Source organism: Sarcophilus harrisii, chromosome 3 (genome assembly GCF_902635505.1).
Source record: "Sarcophilus harrisii chromosome 3, mSarHar1.11, whole genome shotgun sequence".
NCBI lineage: Eukaryota > Metazoa > Chordata > Mammalia > Dasyuromorphia > Dasyuridae > Sarcophilus > Sarcophilus harrisii.
The window spans coordinates 465,826,004-465,848,716 of record NC_045428.1 but is presented as its reverse complement, the minus strand read 5'-3'; the positions used below and the strand labels follow the sequence as shown (position 1 = coordinate 465,848,716).

Here is a 22,713-nt window from a genome sequence, read left to right as displayed (position 1 = left end):
TTGCAAATACATAGAGGTGAATTTGGGGAATTTAGTGGGAAAATAAGATATATGAAGAGAAAATGTGAAATAAAACTGGATAGAAAATGAAGACAATTTCTAGTTAGATCAAATGTCATAAGTTCCAAAGTTAGGCTTCCAAAAGCCTAATGCAAGTTATATATGACCATGTGAATCATAGCTTAACTCCTCAAAGCTATATTTATATCCCAGATTTAAACTTCATCTATGTTCAGATAACATGTTCTAGAGAAAATTTTGCCAGGTTCTCCCTTTCTCTAAGTTTTTTTTTTTTTTTTTTTACTAGAAACCTCTTCACCCTAAAATTATTATATATATATAGATATGTTTATATCTATACACAATTATACACACATATATTTACCTGAATATATGTACACATTTACCTTATGTACTTGTTTGTCTTCTGAGCGTCAGTTCTCTGTTTCCAATTAGATATTTTAAAGTTGATATCCTGTAGACATTTCATACTCAGTTTGTCCAAAACTGAACTTATCTTTTCTCTACAAGCCCTTTCCTCTTCCAAACTTCCCCATTTCCTTTGAAAGTTCCATCATCCTTCTAATTTCCAAGTTTTGTGATATCATCATTATTCTTAACCTCTCACTTTCCTTCTTCCCACATGTCTAATTATTTGACTAGCTTGCTGTTTCTGTTTTCACAACATTGCATCCATTCTCTCTACTTATACAGTTATCACTTTTAGTTCAGACCCTTACCACCTCTCACCTAGATTAGCAATGTCTTCCCTGTTTCAAATCTCTCATAATTCCAATCCACCCAGCACATTGCTGCCAAAGTAATTTTCCTTAAGCTTAGAGTTAATGTATGACTCATCTACTTAGTCTATCCCAGTGACTCTCTTTCCTCTAGGATCAAATATAAACTTTTCTAGTTGTAGAGCTCTTCATAACCTGGGCCCAACCTCTTGCAACTCATTATACATTACTTTCCCTCCAGCCTCTGCACTCCAGTTAAATTGACCGTTGTGTTCCTCACATATTAAATTCTATCTCCTTATACTTTGTCCTTCATGCCAGAAGTATGGTGCATCATTACCTCTTATGTGAAGTTTCTCTCTTTCTTTAAGATGAAGCCAAGTGCCACATTCTACATGAAGCCTTTCCCGATTCCCACAGTTTGCTAGTGCCCTCACTCCCAAACTACCTCATATTTACTTTGTTTTTATTCACTTATTTCTGTGGTATGTACCTTAATATGTCTTCATTTTTTTAGACATTATCATGCAAGTTCTTTGTGAATAAGAAATATTTCCTTCTTTACTCTTGTATCTCCAGTGCTAATCCCTAGCACATTGCTTGGCAATTTAATGAATACTTGTGTTGGTTGATTGGCTGATGATTATTTGTATTATTGGAAAATAATGCTCATGATTATTATTATTATTAATCTGTAAGTAAAGAAATAAGATATTTTGAGTGTTCCAAAAAAGGACAGTTGTGTTGTGCGGGATAGAATATACCACATAATGCACATGTGGTACTGGATCAGAATAGTGAGATAGTTCTATTACATTAAATTTTTTCTTCTTCCTTTTCTCTTTTCTTTTTGAGACATTTAGAGAACTTAGAAAGGAATCACAGGAAAGCAAAAAAATTAAGTAAGGGATTGGAAAAGTGACCCAAAAAGGAAAAGGAAAACATTTATTTTATATAACTTTAACTAATTTGTGATAAATCATATTTAAACTTTTCCTTTGTACTTTTCCATGAGAGGATTTATTAATCAAAATAGAAATTATTTGAAAAGTAGATAAAACTTTTAAAAAATCCTAATATTGAGTATTAGATACTTTAGAACTATATTCTCCATCCACTAGAGTCTGGACTGCTATTTATTGTTCAGGGTCAATTGAAAACTTTTATTACTATAGGTTCTTTCAAGACTTTTCATCTTTCCTACCCCCTCTACCTCTACTTCTAAAAAGTACACAAAGTGTATGTGTATGTGTGTGTGTGTGTGGGGGGAGTATACACATAAATATATTTACATTCATTGTATATTGGTTGTGCTATTTCTTTGTGGAGAGTACAATAAACAGCAAACTAGATCTCTAGATACAAGACAACTTTCAAAAGTTTAACTTATGAAAATTCAAGGATACCTTCTTTAGAAAAATTTAGAAACAAGTTTGACTTTCATATTTCTGTTGTTTTGCAGTACTTCTGTCAGGTTCTTGTTAGATGATTTCTTTAGCTTTCCAATTCAATCAATAAACAATCAGAGTATTTATGGATGCAATAAGTGAAACATTTTATTGTGTGATGTATGGCAGCACACTAAAGTGAAAGTTCACCTAAGAGAACTCAAAGCCATAGGCATAACAGCCCAAGATTGTTGTGGTGACATAATGTTGGGAGTTGGAGCATAGGCAGTATGGTGAAGAACTGCCTGGGAAGTAGTATGGAAGCCTAATTCTAGGCATGTTAACATGAGAAAGCTCAGCCATAAATAATCCCTAATTAACCCTGTTTTAAATGTAATACAATTGGACATGGAGAGATAAAATAGATTATCCATGTGAAAATAAAAAATTATTTTGCTTATATCTGTAGCTTATGCTCTCAAGTTCAAATCTAAATTCCCACTCCCACTGTTAAATTGGATCCCCAGAACTTGACTGTTAGGTCTCCTTGATATTTTAGGAATACCTCTAAAGAGTTGGAAATGTCTTTCTAATGCTATAGTTTATAAATTCCTACCAATACATTTCTCACCATAATTATTAAAAATAGCCATCAGTTATATTCCTGACACACTCTTACCAGTATATGTAGAAACAAGAAGAAAGTGAGCTTAAGCTTAGAGAATACATGTAATAAAAGAATAATTCACAGCTCTTGGTTGCTGGGAGTTCTTTTCTCCCCTTTATGAGGTGTTCAATAAGTTCCTTTAGACATGATGTAACTTCTTGGCTGGATTCTTTGTGGAGATGTGAATCTGCATTCACTTTTATCTTTTGCTCCTGATGAATTATTTGGATAAAAAGATGGGAAGACCTCCAGACCTCTGACATTCTTGAGGTTCTCCTCCTTTAACTGGGCAAGGGAAAGAAGATTAAGGAAAGGCAGAGGTGCTCTTTTCTCCCTAAATAACTTAGGGTGGCATTGTGAGGTGGAGAGTTAACTGGAATGCTAGCTCTCCATTGCCACTAATTGGAATCTCTGTCTCCACCAGATGCTAGAATAACTCGGGTTCTGAATAGGTCTTCAAATTCTTAGACCATTCACAAGGCATGACCAGTTTTCCTTAGCAAATCTGAATGCTATTCCTGTGAACATTACTAGCTTTTGATTGATTGGTTGATTTGTTGAGACTTTCTCTTATCTTAAAGCTTAAGTTATCAGGACATTTTTATCTTTTACTTTAAGTGACATGGATGACTTGATTTATTCATCACCCTATTCTTATATATATTTTAAAGATTTGATTGATTGTTTTATCCCAGTAGGCTCATTCCAACAAATAAACAACCCTCATTCTACCCTAAAATACATTCCCTCCAAGAGTTAAGCAAAATCACTTAAAAGAGTGATTGCAACTAATGGTACTTGTCACTTTCCATTTAGGGGGCATAATATTTATTAATGAAAATGAAGAATACATCTTTTAACTTGAATAAAGTAGTTTCTGGTTATTGTTGTTGTTGTTGTTGTTTTAAGTTTTATTTAACCTGAACAGTTTGGCAAATTGTTTTAAAAAAGTGGAATTAGAATTCAGGTTTCCTAATGTTCAGAGTAAGCTCATAAATATTCATTCGTTTTCTGTTTCATAGATATGGAAGTAATGAAGCCTTTGATAGATGAACAAAATTTAGATGGTACATCTGATGAAGAGCATGAACATGAGCTATTGCCTGTTCAAAAACATTACCAAATTGACAGTCAAGATGGCATTTCGTAAGTAAAGTATTTTAAAGATCTTTCTTCATATTTTACTTGCTTTTTTTTTTTCTTTTCACACTTGTTAAACTGATTTGGAGTATTCTCTAAATAGAAGTTAAATTGGGCAAATAATAGCAATTACATTTATTTTAGGAAAGTGATTGAACTATCTGAAAGTCAGCTGTAAATTTGTACCATTTTACTGATAAATTAGATTTTGCCACATTAGATATACCTACAAAGCATATTAAAATAATCAAAACAGTATTTCATGAAAACATTTTAGCAAAATCACATAATAAAGTGAATTTGACTTTCTCTTCTCCAGGTTTTTGTGAATTATTGTTTCTTCGTTCCTTTGATACCTCTCTAAACACTCTAAATCTTCTTTGCTGGCTTATGCATATCTTGTCATCTTACTGTTGCACTGTGCCCTAAGACTCTTCCCTTGGATCATCTTCTCTTCATCCCTGTATTTTTTTTTTTTTGGTAATCTTATTGACTCCTATGAATTCAATTATTATAGTGTTACAGATACAGATACAGATACAAATGATTCCCAAATCTATAAATCTAGCCCCACATTCTCTTCTCAGCTCCCATTCTACATCATCAATTGCCTACTAGACATTTCAAATTAAATCCCTTGGACATGTCTCAAATTCAACATGGACAAAATAGAAATCATTATCTTTCTTTCCTAATTTTCCCTTTACTGAATATTTCTATTTTTATCATAGGCATTACCATTCTTCTAGTCTGTTAGACTTGTTACCTTGGTGTTTTTATTGATAAATTTATTTTGCAGAGTCAGAATTTGCATATCAAATCAGGTTCCCTCACTCCTCAGAAGTCAAAAAAATTGAGTGACTTACAGAGATTTTTATAACAAAAAAGAGGAAGGAAAAAATACAGACTTTTAAAAAATAAAATTCAGTTGGACAAGAAAGTTATGTGATTAATTAGACTTTTTAAATTCTACCTCAGAGATCTTTACCTTGCTGTTGTTATATTTTGAAGCAGAAATATTTCTAAGGAGCCCCCAGATCAGTTGATATGATTTCTCCACTTTTAGAAAGGGGAACTTCTTTCAGAGGGTCCAGCAAAAAAGGGAACTAGGACTGGAAAAGAGGAACTTGTGGTTAGTGGTTGAAAAACTAGTGGTCAACTCACATTCTCCCAGCAGTCAGAAGAGGAAATTTAACTTTAGGAGATTAAATTAATTAACTTATGTCTACTAGAAAGAGGAACTTAACCTTTGGTCAACTCCTATTTCTGCTAGAAAGGCGAACTTAGCCTTTGGTTAACTCCCCATTTCTAATAGAAAGGGAAATTAGCTTTTCAAAAAAATCTTATTATCTTAACATTTTTTCTTAAATTATTTGCTACTAAATGATAAAATATTATCAATCTTTTCATTATATGTATAAGTAACATAGTCTTAGGAGACTACCTATATTAGTTTCACTTAGGGTAGTTTTTCTGTTTTATGGGAGAGTTCATCCCATTCACATTTACAGTCAAAATGACTAATTCTGTATTTCCTGCCATTTTATTTTCCCCAAATTATACTTTTCTCTTTCCTGTCCCCCTTTCCCTCCTTCCCAGTATTTTGCTTCTGACCACTGCCTCCTTTGAACAACCTTCCCCTTTTACAGCTCTGTTATGTGATTTTAGGGAAAAGTTCGAATCCGCTCCTATAAATGATGCTCTCAAACTCAATCAAAGTGAAAGTAAAATTTAATTATACAATACACAGAATAGAATGCTTACAATAACAACTAATACAGCAAATAATACATAAAAGACAAAGAATAATGAGGATTATGATTAGGTAGAGGAAAGAGAAAAGAAAGTACATCACCGATTCGAGGGAGCTCTAAAGTGGCTGGGGGCCCCATTTTGCAGCCTTCAAACTCGATTGGGAAAAGTGGATCCCAGGAAGATCGTCATCTCTATGGGCAAGGCTCCAGATAGAGAATGCTTTACTCGCCTTTTGTAGAAGTCAGGACAAAGAAGGCTTTGGGCCAAATAAAGACATCATATAAGACCAGGGAACTACCAACAAGGGCTCCAGGTGGTTGTAGTCAAGTGTTAAATCGACAAGGGGGTCAGTCCTTAGCGACAGCAACAGTTCCAAGGAGTGGCAAGTTCCTGGAATCATGTAGTTGGAGCTAAAACACATGTGGTACGTTCCCAGCTTCCCAGGTCAAGTTCTCACGGGAGAAGGAGCTAAAACACCTGTTCTTATGGGTTAGGGAATGGTCAAGTTCTCACAGGGGAAGTCACATCTTACCTTGATTAGGTTCACATGGTTCACATGGGGATTAGGCTCACATGGGGAAAGTCATTCACATGGAGATTGGGTTCACATGGTTCGGATGGAGATTAGGTTCATATGGGGAAAGTCACATTCTTACAATGATTTGAGATGAACTTACTAATAATGTGGAGATTTCTTATTCAAGCCCCTCCCCCTTTCTTATACCTTTCCCCTTCTACTTCTGTTCTCCCTTCTATTAGCCTCCCTGTTTCCTTTCTCCCTTTCCCTCCTACTTCCCTATAAGGTGAGACAAGTTTCTCTGTGAAGCTAAATATATTTGATATTATCTTTTTGAGCCAAATCTGATGAGAGTAAAATTCACACAATGCTCATTCCCCTCCCTTCTTTCCCTCAATTGTAATAGGTCTTTTTTGCTTCTTCTTGAGATGTAATTTACTTCATTTTGCCTCCATTTTCCTCTTCTTCCAGTACAATGCTCTTTCCAGCTCTAGTTTCTTTTTTATATCATCACAATAAAATCAAATTATACTTGTACCCTCTAAGTATACCCATAAGAGATACAGTTCTCAAAAGTTAAGCATGTCATCTTCCCATATGGGGATGTAAGTTTTTTTATCTTTTAAAAGAAATACATTTTCCCTTCTTTTTTACCTTTTTGTGCTTCTCTTGAGTTCTGTTTTTGAAGATCAGATTTTCTGTTCTGCTCTGGTTTTTTCATCAGAAATACATGAAATTCACCTGTTTCATTGATTGTCCATCTTTTTTCCCTGAAAGATAATGCTTAATTTTGCTGGATAGTTGATTCTTGGCTGCAATCCAAGTTCCTTTGTCTTTCAGAATATTAGATTCCAGGCTCTTTGATCCTTTAAAGTGAAAACTGCTAGATGCTGGATAATCCTGATTGTAACTTCTCAATATTTGAATTGTTTCTTTCTGGCTGCTAGCAATATTTTTTCCTTGATTTCATAATTATGACATTTAGCTATGATATTCCTTGGAGTTTTAATTTTAGAGTCTCTTTCAGGAGGTGATTGGTGAATTCTTTCAATGGCTATTTTGTCTTCTGGTTCTAGGACATCTGGGCAGTTTTCCTTGATGATTTCCTGAAAGATGATGTCTAGGCTCCTTTTTCCCCATGGTTTTTAGGAAGTACAATATTTTTTAGATTGTTTCTCCTAGATCTATTTTCCAGGTCATTTGTTTTAACAATAAGATATTTTACACTTTCTTCTATTTTTTCATTTTTTTTTTTTTGGTTTTGTTTGACTGATTCTTGATGTTTCATTGAATCATTCACTTCTATTCATTTCTAATTTTTAGTGAATTATTTTCTTAAGTTAGCTTTTTAAAATCTTTTTTGCTTTTGACCAATTGAACTTTTAAATAAGTTGTTTTGTTTGATTTTTTTTAATTTCACAAATTTTGTTTTTCAGTGAGTTAGTTTCTTTTTCAAATCTATTTTGCAAGGAGTTATATGCTTTTTTCATTTTGTTATATCTATTTTGTAAGGAGTTGTATGATTTTTCCATTTCACTAAATCTATTTTCTAAGGAGTTTTCTTCAGATAATTTCTGCAAAGTTCTGATTTCATTTCCTCATTTTTCTCCTAACTCTCTTTTAAGATAACGTTTTGAAATCTTCTAAGAGAACCTTGTGAAATGGAGACCAACTCACATCATTCTTTGGGGCTTCATTGAACACAATTTTCCTTTAGTGTCCTCAGGGTTTGAGGTCTGTTCTCTGTCTCCATAAAAGCTATTTGGTCAGAGCCGTTTTTGCTTTTTTGATCTGCTCATAGGGCAATTGGAGATTGTCCTAAGCTTCTTCTACAGGTGACAGCTGCTTCACACTGCTCTGGGCCCATTCTACTGACTTCCTTCCTGTACTCAATGGGCATGGCCAAGTCCCACATTATTCTGGGGTTCAGAGGCTCACTCTTTCCCTTGTATATTTGTGTTGGATGTCTCACAGCTAATCTGTTGATCCACTAGCTTAGGAACCACAACAGCATAGCTGGCACTGCTATATTTTGGCTAAGAGCTTCCTGGTAGACTCCCAAGTGTGTGGACCCTGGGTCCCTGTGCTGATCCTGTGCTCGACTGCCTCTCCCTCCCCCTCTTCCCCCAATTGATTGAAACATACCTTTTCTTAAGTTCTTCCAAAATATCTTCTGCTGGAAATTTGTTACATTCCAAATATTTGTGTGTTCTGTCACTCCAAACTAGTTCAGAGGCTTAATCTGGTATTGATCTGAGGGAAGCCAGGAAGAGCTCAGATAAAGACCTGTCTACTCTCTGCCATCTTGGCTTGGTCCTCTTGTTTTTCCTAAAGAAGGGAGTTTAATCCTATAATCAAACTAAAAATAAATCACAGTAATCAATATTTATTGATTTCCTTTTCGGGTGTCATCCTTGACTTTCCAATTCTCCTTTTCTTTACATAAGCAATCCATTACTATTTATATCTCCACAATATCTCTGGTATCTGATTCCTCTTTATTCACACAGTCACCATCTTTGTTCAGGCCCTCATTTCCTGTCAAATGGACTATTTCAATACCTTCCTAATTCATTTTTCTACCTCAAGTTTCTCTTCCCTTCAATCTATCCTCCTGGCTTTGTATATAGATATAAACTAATCTACTTCTCTTTTAAAACCCCCTCCCCCAGATGACAGGTAGACCAATACATGTTAAATATGTTATGTTTTAAACACAATATATGTATACATTGAACATAACTTTTCAAGGTCATTTCTAGCTCTAAATTGATGATTTTATGATCCTGTTGCTATACCTTTGTACTAGTTGTACCACTGCTCATACAAAAGCTTACTGAAATCTTCAAGGTTATATGGCAAGAGGAAGTTGTTCCACAAGCAACGAGGATACTTCTACTGTACATCTTTGTAAAGGAAAAAAGGATCTAAATTGTCCTGTGACAATACCCCTGTAGTCTCTTAGTTATTGCCAGCAAGTTTCTTGCCAGAGTTGTTTGTAATAAGTTAATTCTTTACCTGGAAGATGGCCGTCTCCCCAAGAGTTGATGTGTCTTCAAAAAATAGTGTTTGACATGGTATTGCCTGTTACAGCTCTAGGTGAAATGCCCAGAAGCAGAACAGAGGTCTGTACACAACATTCATCATTCTGACCAAGGCCTTTGATACTGTCGATCATGAAGGCCTGTGGAATATTATGACAAAATTTGGTTGCTTGAAGAAATCCCACAACATTTTACTCTAGCTTACATGGATTCTGGATAGTGAACAATGCTTTTTCCCAACCATTAGTAGAGTGAGGCTGGATTGTGTATTTGCTCCCATAATTTTTAGCATAATGCTTTTAGTAGACTCTTTCCACAAGATTGAAAATGGCATCAAGGCCAACTATCACATAAATACTAAGTTATTTGATTTGAAAAAGCTGCAAGCCAAGATTAAAGTAGGAGAGTTGATGCTTGATATTTTACTTACAGATGATTATTCACTCAGTGCAGCCTCTGAGGCTGAAGTATGACAAAAAACAATTATCTGTTATTTGTGCGAATTTTGGCCCAGCAATTAATACCAAGAAAACAGATTCCCTACCAGGCAATGTTGTATTATCCATAAATGGAACCATCAGTTTAGCAAATGGAGAAATTTTGAAGGTTGTGGATAAATTCACTTACCTTAGCAGCATACTTTCCAGGGTGTTCATATAGCTGCATTGCCAGAGGTAGCTCAGTGTTTGAGAGGCTGTGAAAGAAAGTGTGGGAGAGAAGAAGTAAATCAGGCTACCTACCAAATTGAAGATCTTCAGAGCCATTTTGTGGACTTCAGTGTTTGCCTATGAAATCTGGAGAGTCTATCATTGCTAGATTTTAAAATTGAATGGCTTCCATTTGAATAACAAGGAAAATTCTGAAGATCACCTGGCAAAATAAAGTACTAGATAGACACTGATGTCCTTTCTTGAGGTAAACTTCCAACCATTATTGCAGAGAGCACAACTCTGAAGCATGGACCATATTGTTTGAATGCCAAACATACATTTGCCTACAGGGTTATTTGATCAAGAACTCTTATAAAGCAGGTGTTCATTTTATGGTCAGAAGAAACAATAAAAAGACTCTCAAGGTCTCTTCAAATAACTTTGTAATTGATTGTGAATATTTCAATGAACAAATGGAGACCATTTGCCAAAAGTGTCATCTTCTCACCTCCTCCTCCTTTCTATCAACTCACATCTCCAGGATGCCTTCTTCTACTCTCTGTGCTTTCATCCCTCTGTCCTGTAAAGAAGTGGCCCTTTTCCTTGCCAAGGCAAACCCTTCTACTTGAACACATGATCCCATTCCATCCCATCTTCCCTAGCATATTATTTCCTCTGTCATCCCCATTCCCTCCCATCTTCCATTTTTATTGGCTGCTTCCCCACTTCCCTTCCCCCATCCTCAAAAACTCATTTGATATATCTATCCCCAGCAACTATCATCCCATATGTCTTCATCTTTTGTGATTAAATATCCTGAGAATGCCATCTGCAACATGTGCTTTCACTGCTTTTCTTCTTAATCTCTCTTCTTAACTCTACAGACTGATTTCCAGTCTCATCATTCAACCAGAACTGCTCTCTGCAAAGTTACCAATAATCTCTTAATTGACAAATCTGATTTTCTCAATTCTTTTTCTTCTTTACCCCTCTGTAGCCTTTGTCACTGTTGATCACCTTTTTCTACATGTTATTATTTTCTCTCTAGGTTTTTATGATACTACTCTTTCCTGAATTGGTTCTCTTCCTACCTGTCTGACCTCCTCAGTCTCCTTTGCTGGATCTTTCTTTGGATAATGCCCACTAGTCATATATATATATATCCCAGAACTGTGTCCTGGACCCTTTCCTCTTAACCTTCTTTTCTATTTCACTTAGGGATCTCATCAACTTTTATGAGTCCCAGGATTCAGTTATCTCTCTCTCTGCTGATGATTCTTAGATCTATTTACCAAGCCCTCACTTCTCTATGGATTTGTCTGATATTTCCAACTGCCTATTGGATATCTCAAACTAGAGATCCTGAAGACATCTTAAATTCAATCATATACTTAAAATTTTTATTTATTTAAAACTAAATATGAAATAAGAAAAAAACAAAACAGAAAAAGAAAAAGTAAAAACAAAATAAAGACAGAAAAGGAAAACAAAACACAGTATTGTCATGTGCTCAGTAAAACATCAGAGAGGATTAAAAGTACATAACAATGAATTTCCATTTCAAGAAAGCATATGTAATAATTGAAGAGATTATTCATGACTGTTCATCTTTTCTTTGATTCTTGTAAATTATTTTTTTGTTCTCTGCTGTGCATTTTTTATTTTATTCTTTTTTCCTCCTTCTTTTGCTCCACCTTCCCCAATCAGACAACAATTAAACATGGAATATTTTTATATGCATCTATATACATACGTATATACACACATATATAACCATACACCCACCCACACATATATCTGTATCACACACATGTGCATGCATACACACAACACACATGTATACATACACATTTATACATATGTAGATATGCATCTAAAACAATAGTAATATGACTGACATATAATTTAGAGTTCTCTTCATTGAATCTTTAAAGTTTGACTTTGACGGAAATCAAGGAATGCTAGCCCTGCTTCATTTTTCCTAATAAATTCTACTCTTGAATCTTGTTATTGTGTTTGTGTACATGTCTTATTTCCTATCCTTGTTAACTCTTCTACTTGCCTTACCATTACTTAACCTCTTCCACCCACAGAACCCTCTTATCTTCTCCCCCCTACCTTCCCATTAATTTATATACCTTATCCTACTCCCCTTAATCTAAACACTCTTCTGTACCCCCATCTTATCCTGTGTCACCATTTCCCTCTTTTTCTCTTTCCCATTAATCTATGTACCTTGTCCCACTACTATAACACACCTTTCTATATCCCACCTTATCCTATGCTCCCCCTCTTTTCTCTTTATAGATTTTGGAAGGTGCTATACCTTTCATGGTATATATCTATATTATTTCCTGCTAAACCCATTCCAGATATAAGTAGGTTTTCAGAACCACCAACCCTCCTCCCCCAGTGCCTCTGTGTCAATTCTTTTTCTGTACCTCATTCATACAGCATACAGCTTTTTAGAGACAGATCAAACTTAGTTCTATCCCAGTGATTCTTTTGAACTACCAAATTACTGGTGTTAATCTTAAATATGTGATTTACATTTCCATGTAAAAACCATAATTTGTCCTTGATAAGTCCCTTGAAATTAATCTTTTCTTCCCCCCCCTCTTCCCCTCAGGCAACTGGGATTAAGTGACTTGCCCAAGGTCATACAGCTAGGAAGTGTTAAGTGTCTGAGTCACTTTTGAACTCAAGTCCTGACTTCAGGGCTAGTGCTCTATCCTCTGCACCACCTAGCTGCCCCTGAAATTAATCTTTGATGTTGGCTCTTATATGCTAAATTTTCTATAGAGTTCAGATTGGAGACAATATCCTGTAAAGCTGCAAGTTCATTGAATGTTCCTTTTATTTTTGTTCAATATTGTGGTTAGTTTTGCTGTATACAATATTTTTGGCTGACAGATCTAGTTCTTTAGATTGTCTATGTTTTATTCTAGGACTTGAAGTCTTTTATCATAGCTTCTAAAAAATACTGTAGAAGTCTAATTGTAGCTCCAGTATATTTGAATTTTTGGTTGTTGTTTCTTGTAGAATTTCAGTTCTGGGCTTTTTGAAATTTAGCAATAACATTTTTATGTCTTCTTCTTTGAGGTAGTAATCAGTACATTTTTTTTTTCTATTTCTACTTTTTCCTTGTGTTCTATCACTTCAGGACAATTTTCTTTGATTTTTTTTCTTGTATTATTTTGTCAAGATTCTTTTTTTTTTTTTTTTTGGTCACAACTTTCAGAAAAAAAGCTTTCAGCTTTTCACTTCTTCTTATGATTTCTCTTTTTTTATCTATTCTCCAAATCTGTTGTTTTTCTTATAAGAAGTTTCACATTCTCTTCTATTTTTATTCTTTATATTTTGTTTTGTTGTTTCTTGTCCTCTTATAACTTCACTGATTTCCCTTGGCCCAATTCCCTTTTTCAAAGGATTATTTTCTTCTTTAAGGTCTGTATCTCCTTTTCTATTTGGTTAACCTTTTTTCACAATTTCCTTGTTTTTCTTGGAAGTGTCTTGGTTTTCTTTAGTTTTTCCTCAATCAATCCCTCATTTGATTTTTAAAGTCTTTTTTGAGTTCTTTAAATTCTTTCTGGGCAGGAAACCCTTTAATGCTACTCTTTGGGGTAGAAGAGGCCTTTTTAACTTGCTGTCCTCTTCTGATGAACCATCTTGATCTTTCTTATTCCCATAGTAAGTTTCTGAGATTGGCAAAATTTCTTCTTTGCCTGTTAATTTTTTTTTAAAATGAGAACTATTAGTATAAGCATCTTTAGTTCTGGGTTGGAGGGGATGGTACCTCTGGCTTCACTTCTCTCTCCTGTGACCTGGAACCTCAACCAAAAGCTCCCCCCTCCTACAAGTGCTTGCAGCCAGCAGCATCCCTGCCTACTGCTTCTGCACTCACCAAGTAGACTGGTTCCTTCTTACCCAGGATTCCCTACAGCATAGCTCAGCCTGGTGTTTCTAATTAGCCGAGGTTCCCTCAGTCTTCCTGGACCCAGATCCCTGATTTCCCGTCTGTCTGGGAAATGAAAGATCCTGTAGTTTGGACTGAGGCTACTTCAGTAGTGCTAGGCCAGGAGATGTTTACACTTTACAGGAATTAAAGCTCTATCCTGGTGTCTGTCTTTTGTCCCAAGAGGATCCTTGTTCTGCCCCAAGTCATTTTTTCACCAGTCTATGTTTGCCCTGAGGTACAATTTTTTTTTTTTTTAATGGAGGCAATCTGGAGAACTTGGAATTTTCTGACCCTACTCCACCAACTTCCCAGAATTCTTTCTTGCCCATATACTTTTTAAAAGGTTTTTGCAAATTAAAGTCCTTTTTTTCCATCTTACATATAGAGAATAAATTTCTTACAGTTTTATGCCATAAGAAAATAATATCAATTTAAAAACAATGATTAAAAAAAACTAAAGCAAAACATTTGGAAATAGTTGAAGTTTTGCTTGGAATAAGCAAATTTGTTGGAAAATTAGTTAATGCCATGGTTAATAAAGGATAAAATTCAGATTCAAGACTAGAGTCAAGAGAGAGTTCTTTTAATTTCATCAATTTTTAGAGTGGGGGTATTATTCCAAGAGTCATAATCTGTATTATCAGTACTATTACTATGGTTTTTTTATTGCTATTTTTTGTATTTTTTTATTAATTTTCTTAAGCTAGCTTATGAATAGAATAAAGATATTTTTATACTATGTTTTTTTACTTTTGTTGCAAATGTTGCTTGGGGCTTAAGGAAATTAAAATTAAGGAAATCAAGGAAATTGTGGGACCAGGCTTAATGATTTTTAAATTAGAAATAAGATGTTCTGAAGCAACTGGATAGCATAGAGAACAAAGTACTAGACTTGAAGTAATAAAGCCTGATTTTATATTCTTCCTTATACTCTGTGTGACCCTGAGTAAAGTGCTAACATTTCTTATACTCTGTTTCCATATTTGTAAAATGGGCATAATAATAGCACATCCTTTATAGAATTATGACAATCAAATGAGATTATATATGTAAAGTGACTTGCAAATCTTAAAATTACCATGTAAATGATATACTATATATGGGTTTTATTGATTCCTTTAATATAGTTTCATTGAAACATGGAAATGCTGACATCTTAATTTTTGAAGATTCCTTCCCACCCCAAAAAAGCTGGGGTGGACCTGACTTCAAATTTGATACTAGCTTTGTTATCCTGGCAAGTCACTTAATCTAATTTACCTTTCCTTCTCTCTCCTCACTCTCTCTGAAAAGATTCTGTGATCTATTAGCTTTTTAAAATTTTTTTGAATATTTAAATCTTGTTATTTTCACTTTTCAGATTTATGCAAACCCTTATGCACCTACTTAAAGGAAATATTGGAACTGGCCTTCTAGGACTCCCTCTGGCAATAAAAAATGCTGGCATTGTGGTAAGATTGTTTTTTTTTTTTTTTTGTAATGATAAGTTAAGATACATTGAATGATCTAATTTATAAACAAAAAAATTATCATAAAATAATATCCAGGTTAGTAATGTTAGATGTTTTTGGTCAAATACATTTTGGCCAGTTGAAAGTCAGTTTTGATACAATGTGATATTTTCCTAAAATTATGGGAACTATAAATAATAATGCATAAACAAGTTATAAAACTTTTAATATTTCTTAATCATTGAATGTTTACTTATGGTACTATATAGTGGCTTGCATAAAGCAGACCATTAATTGTTGAAATGAACTGGTTAATACTGAACATGTTTAAAACAGTGATGGGTGTGCTTGTAACTCAATTTTCTTTAGGGTTTCATAGGGTTGAACATCTGCCTATCATTTTTGGTAATCAGCATTAATTTACAACTGGCACGGTACATACACATCTTGCTTGTGTGGCTAACATTGGGACCGTCAAAATTATGAGCACAAGTACACATTATAGGAAAATGTATACCACTAGTATTTTGTCACCTGTTTGCTATTGCAAGCAACATATAATAGGGATATGAGCATTCTGATAGATTGTTGGTTATTGACTGGTCATAGTAATTTTATTAAGAAACAAATTACCTGAAATTGTGGTTCTGATGCTGTGTTTGAAGTGTTTGAATGATGACATGGTCCTAATTATTACTTGTGAAATTTGTGGCTCCTCATGATTTCTGTTAATGGAATTAGAACCATAAAGGATAAGCTGTGCCTTCTTGTACTTCAGGCAGAATGGACATGTCAGGAAGAACTCACTAGTTTGACCATGGTCATTGGCTAGATGAGATAATGGATTACTCTCCCTCTGATAGATATTTGCTAATCTCACAGGTAGCCTGTGATACAGATTGATCCCTACACAGTCAAGAGTAGGGATCAATCTGTATCACAGGCACAGTGTGTCAATTGAGTCATTTGACTTTTTCAAGAAAAAGGAAAAGAGTAAAATAATAATAAGTCCTCTTGGTGGCATGGTGGCTAGAGTTCTGGGACTGGAGTCAGGAAGAATTTTCTTTATAAATTCAAATCTAGCCTCAAACATTTATTTTTGTTTGACCCTGGACAAGTCACTTAACCCTGTTTGCCTCAGTTTTCACATATGTAAGATGAGCTGGAAAAGGAAATGGCAAGCCATTCTAGTGCCTTTGTCAAGAAAATCTCCCCATCAAGAGTCAAGCTTAATGGAAAAATGACTAAACAACAACAACAACATAATAGTACAGAGAATGTAGTATCAAAAATTATAATGCAGATTATTTGTATTTATAAAGCTATATATTTTGTATATAATAAGTATGATTTTTTTTGTTGCTAAAGAATCATGTTGAACATATGTCCATCAAAGAGAAAAAAGTAAAAGATGTTTCTTGATGAGGAGATTATTGGTTGTGGTTCTTTGTAATTTAATGTATAGCTGAACTTTGTTTATTTTAGGAATATTTTGGGAAAATTACCTATGAAATAGTGAAATAGTATTTGACTTTTGTATTAATTGAAAACATGATGATCTCACTGTACAAGTGATTTGTCTGATTGGCCTATTCTAGAACAACTTTCATTCTTTTGGTTATATGAAATTGTGAAGATGCTTTGACCATTTTTCGAAAACCCCTCTTTTTTCAATTATTAGGAGATTATCTACGATACAGCTCTTTAGTCTGATTTTTAACCATCTCTGTTAGAAGAGGAAGTAGAAATAGAGAAATGCTGTCTCATTTACTTTGGCATGCATTGCCTAACATACCAGTTTGACACATGTTCAGCCCTTTTAAGGTAATTTAGCATGAAAATGATCCTACAACACTACTTCTTTTGGTAGGAGGTTATGATGTTCCTTGACTTCTTATATGGTTTTGTATAGAATGTATTTTTTAGCCTACATCATTGTCATTCCCTTTCTAGAAATACTCTAGGTTGGGGTAGCTAATGGGAGATGAATCTTAAATGTCAGTTAAAACATTTTTATGTCTTTGAGTTTATTGTCTCATTAAAAACCTATTTAATCATTCAATTAAATTAATATTTATTAAAATAGTTTTCTAATTGCTTAGGCAATTATATTTGTTTAAAGTTTCAGTATTTAAAAATTGAGTTTTGATCTCTTTCTCTTATAGCTTGGACCAATCAGTCTTGTGTTTATAGGAATTATATCTGTTCACTGTATGCGCATGTTGGTACGTTGCAGTCACTTTCTCTGTCAGAGGTAAATTTGAAGTTGCTCAATCTAGTTCACATATGTGTTAAGGAACTTTAGAACCTTCAGATAGAACCTTTGCTGCTGTATTTTGTAATTAGAAATTATAATTTTATTAACAAAAAGTTTTTTCTGTCATTAAAATGTCATTCAATTTAATACTCTTTAAACATATTATAAGAAAGAAATTACTTTTCTTTTCTATTTATGAGAAACAAGAAATAAAAGAAAGTAGGAAAGTCTGAATTGAACAATATTAATGACAGTTCTGGCTTAGTGAGCTTTGTCAGAAGTTCTGTTTTGTGTGCCACATAAGGTCTTGTGGGTTTTATTGTAGTAATAACAATAATTATAATAATAATAGCAAAAATGATAGTGACATTTATATTAGTGCTATGAGATAATAATGAAAGTGATCTTTTATGGTGGGATTGGGATATAAGTGGCAAAATCATGTTTTTGTAACTATAATGAGCTTTCTAAATGTGTGATTTTCATTTTTTTTTCCTTTTTTCTTCATGAGTCTAAAATACCTAATTTGTAGTGGATCAAGTGTTTCCTAAAAGATTTGGACTCTACTGCCAGCTCTGGTACTTAATAAATGTGTGATCTTGGGCAAGTCATTTGAACAATGAATCTTATTTTCCTTATCTGTTAACAAAAATGAGTAATAACTTTGTTATTATAGTTTTGTCTTAGAAGGTTTTAGCTTCCACCTAGAAGATATTAAAGAATACTGGTTTATAAATTCATTGATTTGGATTTTGAATATAATAATTGCTGTTCATTTGAAATACTTAATGTGTGAAGCCTAAACATGGAATTAATATCAACTAAGTTTTAATAGGAATGCAATTTTAACATTTATTTCCATGAATATAAAAACAATAACTGCATATTAACTATCACAGTGTGGTACTTCTTAAGAAAGAAGTAGCATTTTTAGAATTTTCCTTAGCTTATTAATTTATCTTGAATTAGCATGCTAATAACAGTTCACATTTGAAGAAATAGCATATCATGATGAATTGAGAACTAGATTTAATCAGAAAGAGCTTGGTGCAAATTTATCCCTGATAACTTGATAAGTGATTTAACCCTTCAAAAGTATCAGTTGCAAAACAATTTTAGATACAAATCGATAAAAACTCTCGAGTTCTCTATAGCAATGAAATCACCTCTAGCTCCTCCCCCCAAATCCTTTTGTATTGAATTTTAAGTCTTTAAAAAGTAATAAGAAATTATAGATGCTTAAATTTTTCTCTTACATATTTATTATTACATTGCAGGTTTAAAAAATCTTCATTAGGGTATAGTGACACTGTTTGTTTTGCTATGGAAGTAAGTCCTTGGAATTGCATCCAAAAAAAATCTTCTTTGGGAGGGTGAGTATTTTGTTAATATTTCATTTTATCTGAAAGTACACAGACAAATTAAGAATCCTTCTGTAAAGCATACTGTTCCAAAGGCCTCAAGTGGCATGTAATGGTATTTTTGCGAGATGACATAGTTGCAGCATCTCCATTTATTCGCCCTCCGCTCATTGTCATCCTGTAACCTAGTTTCCATCCACATAAGTTACCTGAAATTTCTCTCAAAAGTTATTTCCTAATTCTAAGACCCAATGGTCTTTTTTCAGTCCCAATGTTCCTTGAACTCTCAGTATGACTTAGCATTGTTGATTACCTTCTCCTCCCTGGGCTTTAGAAACACTACACTTACTTGGTTTTCTTTCTAACTTTCTAAGATTTGGTTCCTTTTCCTAAAAATTGTATCTTAAAGTGGTATTGTAAATTCCATTCATTTGTTTCTCTGTTCTCTTTCCTTTGGCATCAACTTACAACTTCATTTATTATAGATAGCTTATTCCTGAGTGTGTGTGTGTGTGTGTGTGTGTGTGTGTGTGTGTGTGTGTATGTGTGTGTGTGTCCTTATACACAAATACATCACTGATCTCTTTCAGTTTTAGGTTAACATTTCCAAATGTTTGACCAATACTTCAAACTCTCCATGCTTTGAATTAAATTCATTATCTTCCTAAAAGAAAAAATTCTTCAACTAATAAATAAGCATATATTTTTAAGCGCTTATTATGTGCAAATCACTGTGCTGAGTATAAGGGATACAAAGAGAAAGCAAATTTAAGTCCTGCTGTCATGATTTTTATATTCTAGTGGGAGAGACAAACTTGAACACAAATAGATATATACAAGATAAATACATAGTAGATACTAAAAACATTCATTAAATATTTTCTTTGTGTAGAGAATAGTGCTTAGTGTGTGTGTAGCTAATAAATTAAAAAAAAAAAAACCTGTCTCTTTCCTTCTGGATCTTATCAGTAATGGGGGATATAGATAATAAAGTTGAATTTTCTCTTTTTTTTCCTTTTTCTACCAAACAAACATGAACAAAATAGTTCTTTACAAACACAAAAAGAACTATTATATTTTTGTACATAAAGGACCTTTGAATCAGAGAAAATCCAGGAAATAGAGGGTGAAGATATGGTGGAAAGCATTTGGGTGAAGACCAATCTAGCCAAAAATAGATTTGATATCAAAGCATGCTATAGAATTCTTAGATAGGAAGAAAATAGATGTGATTTCAGATAACAGATAACAATGCAGTCAAGAGTTATGATATAGTAATCGTGAGAAACTTTAATTGTCTGGACATCTGTTGGTAAGCTTTCTTTCTCGTCTCTGTTTCTCTTTCATTATTCTCAGAAGCTATTCATTTCTTAGGTCTAAATGATAATTTTATTATTCAAAATGCAGAAGAATCAATAAGAGGCAATTATTCTAGACCTGATTCTGATCAGAAAGGAAAAAGTTATTGATAAAGTACAAATGATGGGAATCTCTGATTGAAATGAGCATTCTACCCTAGAATTTTCAAAGGAGAAGAAAGCTAGATATTGCCTTAAGAGTATCTTGTTCAGAGGAAACATTAGAAAAATCCTATGGACTAAAATTCTTCAGGGAAAGATAGCTCAGAAGGTTTGGAAATTTTTAGTAATGACAACTGGAAGGCGCAAGTTAAAACAGTTATAGTGAGGAAGCAAATTGGGAGTTAGATTTTTTTTAAAAGATGTTAAAAGATAGATTTAAGCATAAATATTGAAAGATAAACAAAATAGGGTAGAATGGTCCTGTAGGAATAATATCAGTAATTCAAAAACTCAGAATTAACTGAGGTTGACAAGTTCTAAACTCAATAAAAAAGGGGAAGTTGAAGATGGGGGAAATTGAAGAAAGGAAAGATTAGTAAAGGTTAAATAAGATAATAGTAATAGACAATGGAAAAGAGACAAAACTATTCAGTTTTCTGTTCTTTCTGTCTTGAAAAATCATTTTTGGAATGAAAATGACAGAACATAACTGATCCTGAGGAATTTTTGCTAGAGATAAGGAAATAGGAAAAGAGTTCCTAGCTATAATAGATGTCAGTCATCAATTCTTTTTGAAAGATTGTAGGAGACAGGAGAACTTGCAAAAATGAAGAAAATCAAGCAATGTTCTTATTTTCAAAAAAGCAAGAAGAGTCTGCAGGGTATAGGCTAGGGAACTTGACTCCATTTCTTTGTAAACTTATGGAAAATATTATTAAAGAGAATAAAACTCTGGGGTGGGGGAAAGGGATGCATTTGTCAGTTCACGCCAAATTAACCTCATTTCTTTTAGATCAAGGAATGCTGAGATATAGTTAAAAATGGTAGGTCCATCAAACCACTTTCTGTTTACTTTGATTATATTAAAAGAAATATAGGGTTCAGAATGTGGAGTCTGATAGGCTCACTAGCCTGTGAGCTACATTACACTGTGCCTTCATTAACCTATATCTGTAGTGTATGTTGTTCAGTTCTGCCTACCATTTTTTAGGATGGACATATAATAAGATATAGAACATCCTGGGGAAAGTGACCAAATATTGAAGGGCCATAAGATTATTCTTTTTGAGTATCTGATTGAAAGAATGTAACCTGGAGAAGACTTACATCCTGGAGAATGCTTAGCCTGAAAAATTACTGAGACTATTATAGCTATTTTCAAATATTTGAAAAAATTATCATGTGAAAAAAGGATGACTTGTTCTGCTTTGCTACAGAAGACAAAACTAGAACTTCTAGAAAGGCAGATTTTTACTACGAGTAAATAATTTCTAATAATTAGAGCTATCTAGAAATGTGACCAGCTGTCTGAAGAGGCAATAGACATTACTGTGCCAAAAGTTTTCAAGTAAAGGCTACATGTTTTAGTGTATTGTAGAGTGAGTTTTTGGATTTAGATTTATTGCTACCATGTTCCATTCCACTTTGGAGACTATTAACCATCCTTTTGAAAACACAATTCAAATTCTGAATTCATTTTTTTGATGACCCCTAGTTGGTAAGTGACTTTACCCATCTCAGACTTGACAAAACACTTTATTTGTATTGTTCTTTTGTGCCTTTTCTTTTTTCTTTTATATTATGGTTATTTGTAGTTTATTCTGTTTTTTTTTTTTTAACTGAACTTGTAATCTCCATTAGGACACAGAATCCCTATTTATATAAACTTATCTAGACATGGTATTTTACTCACAGCATATGCTCTATAAATTTCTGTCTAGTTACTCAACCTTTATGCGACCCTGGGTATGCTACAGTAATTTATGCTAAAATGGTGCAGCAGTACTGGAAGATGCCAAAATCTGATAAGAAATTATTCTGTCAGACTTACATTGTATAAACTAAAATCAGATGTTCTGATCAATAAAACCTAAATATCTAAATTAACATGTATAGTTCATGCTTACTGTATTTTAAATAGAATAGAATAATTAGGCAAATGGACTTAAAACCTAGAAAATTATGAACTTTTAAAGGGAGATAATATGTCCTAGGAACTTTATATCACAATCTTAGCTATGCCACTTATGTTCTATATAAAATAATTTGAGTCGTCATAATTTAGGTATTTCTTGGCTTCTTTCAAATGTGTGTATTTATTTACTTTTTGGAAGATGTTGAGAATATGGCATACTTTATTGGAAGAGCTTTTCTGTATTGAATCATTTGCTTTTGGGGGAAGAGGGGATTATCAACACAAAGCAGGATTTTTTATTCTTTGTTTTATTTAATTGTAAATTATAAATACACACACACACACACACA

The 22,713-nt window shown here is 33.6% G+C and overlaps 1 protein-coding gene across 5 annotated transcripts in view; it reads left to right on the top strand.

Moving 5' to 3' along the window:
• The window catches only part of SLC36A4 (solute carrier family 36 member 4), a 73,775-nt gene that overhangs the window by 16,987 nt on the left and 34,075 nt on the right, over window positions 1-22,713 (top strand). For 4 of the 5 annotated variants that reach the window (XM_031960979.1, XM_031960981.1, XM_031960983.1 and 1 more), the window contains exons 2-5: window positions 3,818-3,941; window positions 15,220-15,310; window positions 17,476-17,564; window positions 18,845-18,940. In XM_031960979.1, coding sequence (XP_031816839.1) covers window positions 3,818-3,941; window positions 15,220-15,310; window positions 17,476-17,564; window positions 18,845-18,940 — 400 coding nt within the window. Of the gene's footprint in view, window positions 1-2,955; window positions 3,116-3,817; window positions 3,942-15,219; window positions 15,311-17,475; window positions 17,565-18,844; window positions 18,941-22,713 lie in introns of those variants that run through there. The other variant, XM_031960980.1, reaches the window with a different exon arrangement.